At 55.1% G+C, this 13,777-nt stretch overlaps 1 protein-coding gene and 1 long non-coding RNA gene across 2 annotated transcripts; one reads left to right on the top strand and one right to left on the bottom strand.

The window, feature by feature from the left end:
- Positions 1–393: 393 nt before the first annotated feature.
- Positions 394–3,989, bottom strand: LOC136319002 (glutathione S-transferase P). The gene is made up of 7 exons (XM_066252214.1): positions 3,705–3,989; positions 3,324–3,359; positions 2,980–3,086; positions 2,790–2,877; positions 2,302–2,405; positions 1,224–1,331; positions 394–663 (listed from the first exon to the last, which is right to left on the bottom strand). Coding segments are annotated over exons 1-7 (633 nt in total). The 5' UTR covers positions 3,706–3,989; the 3' UTR covers positions 394–474.
- Positions 3,898–4,754, top strand: LOC136319003 (uncharacterized). Its single transcript, XR_010728145.1, has 2 exons — positions 3,898–4,033; positions 4,140–4,754. It is a non-coding gene; the product is annotated as an uncharacterized lncRNA (long non-coding RNA).
- Positions 4,755–13,777: the final 9,023 nt, after the last annotated feature.

The raw sequence follows: 13,777 nt of genomic DNA, 5'->3' as shown, positions 1-13,777 counted from the left end.
CCCCCCCAAGAGAAGAGTGACTGACCCTCCCACCAACCCAGCTTGCCCTACTCTGAGCTACTCACTCCTACCCACACCCATCCCCTGCAGGGGCCATCGGCTCCCGCTGTCCAGGACTAAAATCCTCTGGCAAATGACCTGCTGGGACCAGAAAGCACGATTTCATAAATGAGTCTTCTCTCTCGAGACTCGGGATCTCCGGGGTAAGGACCAGTCATTTCTCTTCCCTTCCCCCCCCCCCCCCCCCCCCGGAGTTCAGCAAACACAGCCTGGGTTGCGTGTTCTGGGAAGACACTTTTGATTGTGCTTTTAGGATTTCAAGTATCCTAGCTGGCTGCCCGACAAGGGAGGGTTCCACAGCCCCTGCCCCAGGAAACTCAATGCCCACAGTACCACTTTTTTCTTGGAAAATTTATTGGTCTTGGTAAAGCGAGGCAGGCAGCCCCTGCCTCCCCCTGAGAGTGCCACGGGCGCTCACTGTTTCCCATTGCCATTGATGGGGAGGTTCACGTGTTCGGGGGAGGCCAGGAAGGCCTTAAGCTTGGGCCGGGCACTGAGGCGAGCCACGTAGGCCGAGAGCAGGGGGAGGGAATCCAGGCAGCTGGGGGCCAGGACCTGGTGAATCAGCAGCAAGTCCAGCAGGTTGTAGTCCGCGAAGGAGATCTGCAGGGCAGGGGCCAGAGGCTCAGCAGGTGGGAGCAGGCCAGGGGGAGGGGGAGGAAGGGGACTGTTCCCTAGGTCTGTCTGTGTGCCAGCAGTGAATGGCTCACATGTTCTTTCTGTACCTGTTTCCTGTCTATAAGAAAGGGTGAGCCCCTGGCCAGTTGCCTCAGTGGTAGAGCGTCAGCCTGGCGTGTGGAACTCCCAGGATCGATTCCTGATCAGGCCATAGGGGAGAAGCAACCATAGGTTTCTTCCCCCTCCCCTGCTCCCTTCTCTCTCTCTTCACTTCCCACAGCCATGGCTTGAATGGTTCGAGCAAGTTGGCTCCAGGTGTTGAGGGTGGCTTCATGGCCTCAATACAGGTGCTAAAAATAGCTTGGTTGCCAAGCAATGAAGCAGTGGCCCCAGATGGGCCGAGCATCACCCTGTAGGGGGCTTGTTGGGTGGATCCTGGTTGAGGCGCATGTGAGAGTCTGTTTCTCTGCGTCTCTCCCTTTCACTTAAAAAAAAAAGAGAGAGAGGGTGACATGGTAGGGGTAAGAACGGAGACAGTTACTCACCTGGTTGCCCACGATGAAGGCCTGGCCCCCCTGGTTCTGGGACAGCAGAGTCTCAAAAGGCTTCAGGCGCCCTGGCAGCTCCTTCACGTAGTCCTCCTTGCCTGCCTCCTGCCAGAAAGATACCCCCACATATCACCCTCCTGACCCTCCCACTGTGCCCCGGCCCAGACGGGCCCCCTTCTCTGGGCCCCGTCTCAGAGAAACACCACCCACCCTGAGCCCACGAGCCTCTGCTCACTCCCCACCCCCAGGCTACTGCCACATCCTGTCCACTCCAGCGGCCAATTCTTCCTTTCCCTCCTCGTGATCTCTCAGCAGACTCCTGCAAAAGCCTGGGAGGACCCTTCTACACTTCACATTTTTTAGTGTTATTGATTTTAGAGCGAGAGGGAGAGAGCAAGAAAGCGAGGGAAACATCAATGTGTTGTTCCACTTATTTATGCATTCAATGGATGATTCTTTTTATGTGTCCTGACCAGAACTGACCTGCAACCTTGGCAGAGCAGGATGGCACTAACCAACTGAGCTACACGGCCTGAGCTAGACCTCACACTTAAGACACCACCCGGCTTAGACCCGATGTCTCCCTACTGACAGCAGGAAAGTATCTAAGCCAGGGGGGGCGGCGGGGGCTTCAGACCTTCAGGCCCTGAGCCCGCTGTTCCTCCAGCTCCACCTCCCGCTATTGTTGTCACGCACAACCAACACGCGCAACCCTGCCTCTGCTAACCTGCTCTCGGATCCCCTAATGCGCTCCATGTCTGCATACTCTGTGCCGGAAAGTGCCAGCAACCCCCTTCCAGAAGCTGGCTTTACATCTTCTGCCTTCTCCACCTCCTCCAGGAAGCCCTCCTGACCACCCCTAGCCAAGGCGATCAGGAACCACCCCTGGCTCAATGTCTACTGTCCTCTCACTGCTCTGCTATTGCTGGCCCCCACCACAGAGCCCAGCCCAGCCCCGGCCCCCTGACTGAGGGAGGGCTCAGACCGAGCCACATGAGGGCTGCGGTGTGGGCCAAGAGTTCTGAAAACCTCTTTCTTTGCAGGTTCCCGTGCCCACCCTGGTGCCCGTGCTTACGTAGTTGGTATAGATGAGGGTGGCGTATTTGCATCGGAGGTCTTCCACGCCATCATTCACCATATCCACCAGGGCCGCCTCCAGCTGGTCCTTCCCGTACAGCCCTGGGGGGTTGGGCATGGAAAACAGACAGCATGACGGGTGACGGACACACAACTCACAACTGCCTGCTGATCAGACAGGCCATGTGGCTGCCCCTGGGTCACAGGGAAGAGGGAGGAGGATGTGGACAAAAGAAAGGTGCAGTCCTCATGCGCAGTGGGTGTTCAGATCTTGGTGGGTGGCAGCCTGGCATGGGGCAAGGATTGCAGGTGGAACTGGGCTTGACCTTGGGCAAGTCATGTAACTTCCGGTGTCTGCAATCCCTCCACTCCACAGGGGTGCCGGACAGCGTGATTTAAATGGGAGAGGCTGTGCTGAGCAGGAACAATGGCTGATGCTCACCCACCCCTGCCCTGGACTGGACCACCTGCAGCCTCAGGACTCACCGAGGGAACGGCCCAGATGGCGCAGGATGGCATTGGACTGGTACAGGGTCAGGTCTCCATCCTGGAACTTGGGGAGCTGCCCGTACACCTGGGGGTGGACACAGGACCATCAGAGGTGCTTGGCTTGGCTGCCCCCACCCTACTTTTACCCCGGGCCCCAGCCCCCACCCCATCCGGCACAAGCACTCACACAGGAGGCCTTGAGTGAGCCCTGCATCCAGGTCTCCCTGGTCACCACCTCTTCCTTCCAGCTCTGGCCCTGGTCAGCCAACAGCATGCGCATGGCCTCACAGCGCCCTGGGGGAGGGAGACAGGTTGGTGGGGACGCAGAGACCCCAGCCTCAAAGCTCCCTGGGGACGGGGCAGGCCACAGGAGGCTGGATACTTCAACCTAGGGAGTTCAGGGACACGGAGTCCAGCCCCATGAGGATGGATAGGGGAGAGGGCGGTGTTGGGGTCTCCCCAGGTGAATAAGAGGCCATGGGTTGCAGCCCCCAACCTCTGCCTCTCTCCCTCCTGGTCACAGGCCCCTACCTCGAACAGGAAAGTAGACGATGGTGTAGGGCGGCACTAGAGGGAACAGAGAAGTTTATTAGAGTCCTCTAAAAAGACACTATGAGCAAGAGTGCACCCACCGGTCCTCCCCAGGGGCCCACCCCTCGCTGTGGGCGCTCCCAGCCCCGTAGGGGCTGGTCCCTGTCCCGGGAGCACCGGGATCCGGAGAACACCAACCCCGCGCTGGCGCCCTGGATCCCAGTCGCGGCTTTGGGGGTTGGGGCAGGGCCTTGCAGGAGCCTCCGCCCGAAGCGGGGGCCCAGCCGCACGCTGGCGCGTTCTGAGCCCCTGATATTACCCCCCTCCACCTCCTACCTCCCCCCCAGTCCCGAGCCCCTCGGAGGAACAGCCTGAACTCACTGGTGGTGGCGCAAAGACAAAAGCGGAGGCCACGGCGGGATCGGCGAGCTCGAACGGCCCCCAGGCCCCAAGCTTTATAAGGGTTGCTCCTCCCCGTCCCGCCCCAGCGCGAGTCACGCGCAGGCCCGCCCTCCGCCGCGCGCCCGGGTCGCGCCGCCCCCCGCTGCCCACCCTGGGCCGCGCCTGCCCCGGGGCCCGGGGCCCCGCACCCCCAGCTCTGCCTGCCCCGGGCCCCGCAGCCCCAGCTCGGCCGCGGACCTCCGCCCAGCCCGCGCTGCGCCTCCCGCGGGGGTTTTCCCTAACATTCGTCTGGAGCTCGTGGACTTACGGTAAGGGCTGGCAGACGAGTTCCAGAATCTTCTCCAGGCCTTGGCTTCGCCCTGGCGGGCCCGTTCTCTGCTGAAGTCGCACCAACCCTAGCATTTGTTCCCACAGACAAAAGACAGGATACACGCCGCTCAAAGACGGACAGACCCACGTGCCGGGCGCACAGACATTGGTGCACTCACACAGACCACACTCCACGCCGGTGTTTCATTCCCCGCAGCCGTTTGGGCCGCCTTCATGGTTCTTGTGTCCTGTGTCCGCAGGCCCTCTACTGTTTCACTCCCGAGTGGAAATGAGTACCACTGGTTAAAAGTCGGGGTCACTGTAAAAATCCTCACAAGGAGAACGATGCAGGCTTTAAAATCCGTCTCGCCTGGTCAGGTGTGGCACAGCGGATAGAATGTGGACCTCGGAGGCTGAGGACCCAGGTGAAACCCGAATTCTCTGGCTTGAGCGTGGAATCATAGAAATGATCCTAAGGTCACTGGATTGAGCCTAAAAGTCGCTGGCTCTGAGCTCAAGGTTGCTAGCTTGAGCAAGGGGTCACTGGCTGAGCTGGAGCGCCACCCCTCCTGCACATACGAGAAAATGAGAAAGCAATCAGTGAACAACTGAGGAGCCACAATGAAGAATTGACGCTTCTCATCTCTCTCCCATCCTCTCTATCCCTGTCTGCTGTCTCTCACACTAAAAATAAAATTAAAAAGTCCATCTGGACAACAGGACACTGGACCCTCCCTTTTCAAAAGTAACATGAGCGAGTTTAGGTGTTTTGGCACCAAACTGAGCTGTGCTCGCTCAGCGTCATCGGCATCGAGGGCAATTGCAGAGGCTTCCAGGCTGAGCTGCAACGCTGTTGAACCCCATCCGTCTTCCTGGGAACCCCTTCCCAGAGGTCCAGGCCCTACTCTGTGCCCCCTCCCCCATGGCTGCATTTCATAAAGACCCTTCCTCCAGACCTGTCAAGGGGTGCTGAGGCTGCAGCCAAAGTCCCCGGTGGAAGCTTTCAGAGGTGGTGATTGTTGGGGAGGGAGGCTTCAAAGGAGACGGAGGGGGTCCTTCCTTCCCTGAGATGAAGACCCAGGAGCAGAAGCAGCTGCTAAGGGCACCCTGGGTTCTGTTGGGTTGGCAAGGGGTCCCCAGGGGGCGGAAAGAAAACCCAGACTGGAGCTCAGCAGAGAGGGGTGGAGTCAGGAGAACTGGATTTCTGCCCAAGGTCTTTGAGGCTCTTTCCTGCCCAGAGCAGTAATTTTTCAGGAGCGATAAGAAGCTTGAAAACACCTCCAATATATAAGGTAACTTTGTAGCCTGACCAGGCTGTGGTGCAGTGGGTAGAGCCCCAGACTGGGATGTGGAGGACCCAGGTTCGAGACCCCAAAATCTCCAGCTTGAGTGTGGGCTCATCTGGTTTGAGCAAGGCTCACCAGCTTGAGCCCAAGGTCGCTGGCTCGAGCAAGGGGTCACTCTGTCTGCTGTAGTCCCCCGGTCAAGGCACATATGAGAAATTAATCAATGAACAACTATGGAACTGTAACGAAGAATTGATGTTTCTCATCTTTCTCCTTTCCTGTCTGTTCTATCTGTTCCCCTCTCTGACTCTCTCTGTCTCTGCCACAAAAAAGAAAAAAAAAAAAGGTGACTGAAAAAAAGGTAACTTTGTATGTGGACAATAAAGTGAGCCTTTCCTTGCAGTGCCTCCGCAGATGGAATGCAGGAATGGCTCCCTCCAGGGCTGGCCCAGCCAGAGGAGGTACAGACAAGCATAGGCGCTGGTCTAGGACGGAGCGTCCTGGCCAATGAGGGCTGGGCCAAGGCACCTTCAGCACAGGGCTCTCTGGACCTTACAGCACCCTCCAGGGTCCAGCCCGGGTGCCTGGGCTTAGGATCTCTGCACCTCCCTACCCCGGTAACCCTCTTCTCTCAGGTCAGCACTCTATCCCTTAACATGCAAACCTCTTTTCTTATTTTTCCGCCAGAAGAGCCTAGTTTGCTCATTGTACTCATGCTAACAGCAACCTTAAAGCTTGCCTTTCGGGTCCTCCATCCTCCATCCGCCATCGCTGGTATCGAATGAACTGCAAATGGACAAAGGAAAAAAGCGATGAAACAGTTGCAGTTTTATATGTGAAACAATGTGAAGGGTTCTGCTACATTGTTTCTTTCTGTGCAGGGAACTCCACCAACCCTTCAGACACTGTGTGTCAGACACTCCCTCGTCTCCAAAAGCACACTCACACCAATACTCACACCACTGTCTCTCACACCCACCCACACACCTGCACGCACATGCGCACACATGCTTACATACCATAGGGACTGGAATCTTGCAGGCAATACAGAGGCCTCCTCCTCTTGGCTGCCCAGGACCTGATGGGACAGCCAGACGTCAGGGTCTGCTTATGTAGGTAGGGCCCTGGGTCAGGGCTGTTAAAGTGTGGGTGGGGTTGGGTAGGGGTGGCCATGGCTGATGCTTCTCCTTCCCACCCTCCTGCCCCTGCCACAGCCCCAAGTCCCTCTTCCCACCTCTCTGAGCCTAACTCAGCTTCCCTGTTTGCCCTGGGGTGTATGTACAGAAGCATTTGCTAATCCCCACCTCCAACCCTGTGCCCTGTGGACCATAGACATTTCCGGGTCCGTTTTAACTCGTCTGGTTCCTCTCTCCTCCCACAGCAGGGTCACAGGGTGGTCCTGGGCTGTTCCTGCATGCTGGACCACAGGTGTGTGTGTGTGTGTACCACTCAATTCCTAGTGCATTATTATTGCTAGTCTGTGCTGGGTCTCCCCCTCCCCCCGGCCAAGTGTATGCATGAATGTTCAGGGTGGGGCAAAAGTATATTTCAGAGCAATCAAATTCATCAGTTTTTGTTGTTGTTTTGGTTTTTTTTAAGGGGGGGCGCTTATGTTTTGTGCTTTTGAAATTTTGCTTTAAAGTCTTTTACTACTGCTCTGGGTCACAACAGTATGTTGGAGCTGTTGCCATGCTGTGTGACTGGGTCCCCCGACCTGGGCATGGCACCTCTGCCTGGATCAGAAATGTCATTTTCTTTAGACCTCAGCTGCTCTCGCGGCGATATCCCGGCCCGGTCCGCGAACACTGCCCCCCAGCGGCTGGAGGTGAAGCCCTGCCGTCTTCCATCACACCACCGGGTACTTCATCATCTCAGTCTTTCATTACCGCTTGTCGAAGCATCAGGCAAGTTTAGCAACTGGTTCCTAGTTCCCCCGTCCTGATAGGTACAGTTTCCCTCCCGTCTCCCACACGCCCGACCCCCTCTGCAGCCTGTGCGGGCCCTTCCTTCCCACCGGCACCCCACTCGCCCCCTGCCCCCTCCTCCGATGAAGGTGGAGCCCTCATTCTGCTGAAATCAGACCGGCCAGGAACTCTCTGTGCCACCTGCCACCAGTGACAGGTCCTCAGTGCAGCTGGGGGATGGGTGACTGTTGTCTTGTTTTCTTGCATCACTTTTGGTACCAGCTGACCTAGCTTGAGGTCCCCAGGAAACGGTGTGACAGAGAGTGGTATGTGGAAGGCTTACTAGGGGGAGTTCTTGGGAGAGAGAGGAAGGGAACAGGATCGGGAGGAGAGAAACTGGGCTGTCATGGGCGTATTGAGGAAAGCCTCAGCCAATCCCACAGGAAGCGGGTAACTGGAAGGTTCTGGAGGATTATACTCCTTTGTCAAGCAGCCCCTGGATGTGGGCTTCCTGGGGAGGGGGCGTGATCGTCCTGGGCAGGTGAATGTCTTCCAAGGCAACACCTGAGAGAGCTGACAGCCCAGGGCTGTTGGCCACCAGCGAGGGGCGGCTGGGACAGAGCCTCCCCTCCGGGGAGCATGGTTCTTGCCATCTGTCACGGCATCTCCCCGGCTAGGAAAACCAAAAGGTGGAGCAAGAAAAAGAAATGATTGGAAATTCAAAAATGATTGTCAAAATAAAAATCTAACTGAAAGGTTGGAATATAAAGAGAAGGTTTGTAATATTTTAAAAATAGGTAAAAATGAGGGAAATAACAAGAAACATGGAGAATGAAACCAAGACATTTGACATCCAGCTAACAGAAGAGAGAAGATGAAATGACCAGAGAGATCGTAGAAGAGGATTTTGTGAGCAGAAGGGAGACACATCTCCAGACTGAAAGGACTCAGGGCTCCAGGGAAATGAGGAGGAAAAAGACCCTCGCGGCCACCTACAGCGGAGAGGTTTCCGAACGCCAGAAAGAAATGGAGTATCTCCTAAAAGTTTCCTAGAGGAAAAAAAAAACAGAACAAAACAGGCTGCCAACAAAAGAGTAAAATCAGACCGGCCTCAGGCCTCCCGCTGTGCGGTGGAGGCGAGACCATGGTCGTCCAGGTCAGGGCAAGGGTTCTTGACCACAAACACACTCGACCAAACCATGAGTCAAGTGAGAAGACAGAGAAATTTTAGATATGGAGGTCTCAGAAAAGTTACCTTCTACACCTTCTTTCTTAGGAATTCAGGTGAAGTTCAGCTGCAGCCAAGCGAGGGAGGAAGCAGTAATGCCTCCCTGCTCCCCAAGGTCACCCAGCACTGTGGGGTCGACATCTCCCTGGGCCAGCACAAAATTGGTGGGGCATTCAGGGGGTGGCAATCCCCTGATCAGCGCTGCTCACCAAGGCGCACCTTCAAGCCCTTGAGAGCTCCTCGCTGTGCCCCTCCCTGGGCGGGTTCAGCAGCCTGCCGTGGGGCATGGAGAAAGGAGCCCGTGGCCTTGCTGAGGACTGGTCTGTTACCGCAGCTTCCATGGGCACCTGGCTCATGCTTCACTGAAAGTGTCAACAATGGCCCGTTTCCGGGCTAGGAGCCCCACTTTATGCTGAGAGCTCTGTCCCCTTCTTGGACTGGATCCAGTGCCCCTCTGTGCACACCACCTGCCATGGGAGATGGCCAAGAGTTTGGGCTCAGTCAGGGCCTCGGGCCCCAGACACCAGGGCAGGTGGCTTCACCCCAGCACTTACCCAGAGGCCTGAAAAGGCACGTGGGCTGGGCGGGGACTGGATTCCAGGGCCTCAGGGGCCTGCCCTGCCATTGTGGCCTCCCAGCCCAGCCTGATAACCTCAGTGAGCTCATCTAACAATTTCATGATCAGAATAATCCCCCTCAAACATCCCAGAGCCTGACCAGGCGGTGGCGTAGTGGATAGAGCATCGGATGCCGAGGACCCAGGTTCGAGACCCCAAGGTCACCAGCTTGAGCGCGGGCTCATCTGGTTTGAGCAAAAGCTCACCAGCTTGGACCCAAGGTTGCTGGCTCGAGCAAGGGGTCACTCGGTCTGCTGAAGGCCCACAGTCAAGGCACATGTGAGAAAGCAATCAATGAACAACTAAGGTGTTGCAACGAAAAACTGATGATTGATGCTTCTCATCTCTCTCCATTCCTGTCTATCTGTCCCTGTCTAGCCCTCTCTCTGACTCTCTCTCTCTGTCCCTGTAAAAAACAAACAAACAAAAAAACATCCCAGAGTAACCAGAAACCCCCAGGAGGCTTCCATCTCTGTCCTTGCTGGAGCAGGGTCAGTTGGTGACACTGAGGATCTACCGGGTCTGTCCCCTCTGTGCCGGGACATAGCATCAACTGTGCTCCAGGGAAGTGAGGATTCGTGCCCAGCCCACCCCCACATTCCTTCAGACTGCAGCTGAAAACAACCATGTTGTCAGAGGCCACGCCTCACTGCCACAGGCTCTCCCGGGCCACCTGTGCCCTGTTGGAAGCCGGAGAGATGCAGGGTCTTCCACTGAATAGCCCTTAAGTGAGTCACACAGGCAAGAAGGACACGAGTCCTGGCCCTGTGGCTCTCACATTAGAGTTTCCCATCTGGGCCAATTTGGGCCGGCAGTCCTGGTTCAAGCCCTTCCCCACCCCACCCCAGGCTGAGCCACCTTCCAATAGGGCAGGGGGTCTGAGCCCACCAGGCTGGTTCAGGGCCCATACCTCTTGGCCTCTCTGCTTCCCCGAGGCTGGCTCCAGGGAGCAAACACCCCACCCCCACTCCCAGAGCTGTCACCCACTTACCAGGGGCCTGATGAGCTCCATCTGGTGGTGCTGGAGAGGCTCTAGTCAGAACTTCGGCCCAGATGAGGTTTTTTCCCTTTCCCCTTGGGAGACACACCCCCAGACTCCCAGCCAGAGAACTGTGCAGCAGGTCCTGGGGCAGTGGGGAACGTGTTTCCCAGGCAGGGCCCCAGTCCCAGTCTGCCTGCCTCCAACCAGACACCAAGGTTCTGGCGCCCCCTAGAGGCAAAACCAGGGAGTGCAGCAGCCAGGAGTGGCAGGAGAGCCCTATTTCTGGAGCACCTGCCAAAGGGCCAGGCGCTGCTCACCGCCCCCGCGAATTCACCTGGGAATGAAACCAGGTCCCTGTGCCGTGGCGCTGGCTTCGTGTTCACGTCCCTGTGCACTGAAAGACTGCGTCCGTAAACGTCCTGGGGGTGCACCTGCCTTTTCAACTCAGAAAATCTCACACTATTAATATAACCAGCTCCTGCCGTCTTAGGCTGGGTCTCCCCAGAAGGCAGAGCCTGAGATTAGGGGCTTGTAGGTGGGGGTTTATTTTGGGGAGCGGTCCAAGGAGCAGGAGTAGGACCCAGGGAGAGTGGGACAGGGACCCCAGCAGGAGGAGCCAGTGCATCTAAAGTCAGAAGTAGCCATATCTCCCAGCTGAGTCAGTAAACTCACTTGTGTTTGAGTGGGGTTTCTGTGACTGGCAGTCAAAATTGTCCAAACAGATACAAGCAGAAGCGAGACTATTAGGCGGGAGCCCCACCACTCCTGTGGTGTGGGGGACATTTGCTGGCTCCCTGAGATGCTCATTGGAGTGTGGGACAACCCGTGGCATGTCAACACAGAGTTGGAGCAGGGCTTAGACTAGACAGAGACCACCCAGGGCGTCCTCAGGGGGCCAGTATAGAAACCCGAACTGGAATAGATCAGTTAGGAGCCAATTTACCTACCCACCTCGCCATGTTCCTTAAATAACTGGCTAAATATAACTTAGCCCTGCCTACAAAAGTACTCAAAGCGAGAAAAAATAACTGCAAGGCATATTCACCAGGAATCATTGTCCATGGAAACCAAGTACTTCACGGTGTATGTTGGCGACCAGTGACTGATTTTATTGTGTATGTTGTAAACCCTAGCGTAGGCCTCCCCAATAGGTGTGGTTCAGAGAACCCCCTTCCCCTCGCTGGAACTTGGAGGAGACAGGAACAACTTCCTCTGCGTGAGGGATGGTTGCAAGGAGCCCGGGCCCCCAACGCCATGGAGCATGGACACGCGCCTGTCCCAGTGACTCTGGGCTTTTACCTGAGTGAGAACAGACTTCTGGCTGGTTTCCGCTGCTGCTACTTGGAGACTACATAACCTCAGCTGAACTCACAGCTGATTGATATACAACCTGAAGCAAGGATGAGAACTATAGAGAAGTAGGAAATGGTGGAAAGGATTTTTTTCAGCCTCTGAGAGGGAATGTTTCAGTAAACAATCTTTAAAAAAAAACAAAAAAAAAAACAGCTTCTGTTGCTTCTATGCAACCAAACTAAATATGTGTTGAGCAAATATTTAAAGACTTCGGTTTGAAGGGAGAGCAAATTACCAGCTTACCTGTGGTTGTATTTCACTGCCGGGACCTCAACATTTAAAAAAAAAAGGTTTACTGTCTATAGATAGTTTGTGTGGTAATATTATATAACCATTAAGCATATGAAAAGATGCTCAGTCGTGAGTCACCAGGGAACGCAAGGAGACCATGACGCCTGTTAGAGAAACACGCAGTGCTGACCAGTCGCAGTGTTAACAAGGACGCCAGCCAGCTGGAACTTCCCGGCATGGCCCGCAGCCAGGCTGAAGTGGTCCAGCCACTTTACAAACCTGTTTGCATTATCTACTGAAGCTCTCTCCCAGGTGGTGGTTAATTTGATGTCAATTTGTAGAGCACAGAACCCAGACATTTGATCCAATGTGATTCTAGATGTTTCTGTGAACGTACTTTTTTATTTTTTTAAATTTTTGAACGTATGTTTTTAGATGACACTAACATTTTAATCAGTAGACTGAGTAAAGCAGATTACCCTCTATGAGAGGAGAAAAGTAGGTTTTCAGTTGTGAGTACACAAACCACAAGAGTTTATTTTATGTTATTATTTGTTAATTACTGTATTATTTTCCACTTGAAGAATGGTAAACCTACTTTTGCCCCACTACGTATAGGTGGGCCTTGTCTAATCAGTTGTAGGACTGAGCTTTCCCAAGGAAGAGAGGATTCTGCCGGCAAACTGCCTTCTGATTCGGGCTGCTGCACCGGCTCTCCGCTGGCTCGCCAGGCCACCCTGCAGATCTTGGATTTCCCAGCTTCCACGATCACAGGAGCCAGTTCTTTATTCAAACAGCCCCAAGCTGGAAACAAGCCAAATGCCAACCAACAGCATGGAAAAGTTCATTGTGATATGACTATAGTTGGTTAAAACATTGTCTCCAAATGCCAAGGTTGCAGGTTTGATTCCTGGTCAGGGCACGTATGGGAAGCAACCAATGAATGCACAACGAAGTGGAGCAACAGATGGATGCTTCTCTCTCTCTCTCTTACTCTCTCCCTTTCTCTCTCCATCTCTCTAAAATCAATTGATTAGGCCCTGGCCGGTTGGCTCAGCGGTAGAGCGTTGGCCTAGCGTGCGGAGGACCCGGGTTCGATTCCGGCCAGGGCACACAGGAGAAGCGCCCATTTGCTTCTCCACCCCTCCGCCGCGCCTTCCTCTCTGTCTCTCTCTTCCCCTCCCGCAGCCAAGGCTCCATTGGAGCAAAGATGGCCCGGGCGCTGGGGATGGCTCTGTGGCCTCTGCCTCAGGCGCTAGAGTGGCTCTGGTCGCAACATGGCAACACCCAGGATGGGCAGAGCATCGCCCCTGGTGGGCGTGCCGGGTGGATCCCGGTCGGGCGCATGCGGGAGTCTGTCTGACTGTCTCTCCCTGTTTCCAGCTTCAGAAAAATGCAAAAAAAAAAAAAGAAAAAAAAAGAATACATAATGTATCACTCCATTTATATAAAATTCAGAAACCTACATCTTTGTAAACCACTTGGGCATACTTGTGTGGGCAGTCTACCTCTCTTACCTCCTTTTGGATCGGCTGAGTCTATCATTCCGTTTTTCTTCCTACTAGGTTATGTGACATGCACTCTGTTTCTGTTAGTTTTAGGGCTGCCCGAAAAATGACCTCCACGTCCACCCCGTTGCCTGCCGGCTCTCTGGCCTCTCTGTTCTTCCACCTGTGACCATCCCCCCTCCTGCCTAGAGAACATCATGGCCGATTGCAAACTGACCACGAGCTCTCCCCTTCTCCTCCTGCACAAGCCCCTCCGCGATGGGAATGTGCCGCTCCTCCCATCGAGAGTCTAAGAGTTTCTCCAGCTCCTGAGATTAGGGCATGGCCCTGTGGCTTACTTCGGCCAATGGAATATTAGCAAAAGTGACACAAGCAGTGGCCTAAATGTCCTTGTGCCTGACCAGGCTGTGGCGCAGTGGATAGAGCGTCAGACTGGGATGCCGAGGACCCAGGTTCGAGACCCCGAGATTGCCAGCTTGAACATGGGCTCATCTGGTTTGAGCAAAAGCTCACCAACTTGAACCCAAGGTTGCTGGCTCGAGCAAGGGGTTACTCGGTCTGCTGAAGGCCCACGGTCAAGGCACATATGAGAAAGCAATCAATGAACAACTAAGGTGTCTCAATGGCAACAAAA

Source organism: Saccopteryx bilineata, chromosome 1 (genome assembly GCF_036850765.1).
Source record: "Saccopteryx bilineata isolate mSacBil1 chromosome 1, mSacBil1_pri_phased_curated, whole genome shotgun sequence".
Lineage (NCBI taxonomy): Eukaryota > Metazoa > Chordata > Mammalia > Chiroptera > Emballonuridae > Saccopteryx > Saccopteryx bilineata.
Note: the sequence above shows the minus strand (reverse complement) of the source record. Positions and strands in the feature narration are given on the sequence as shown.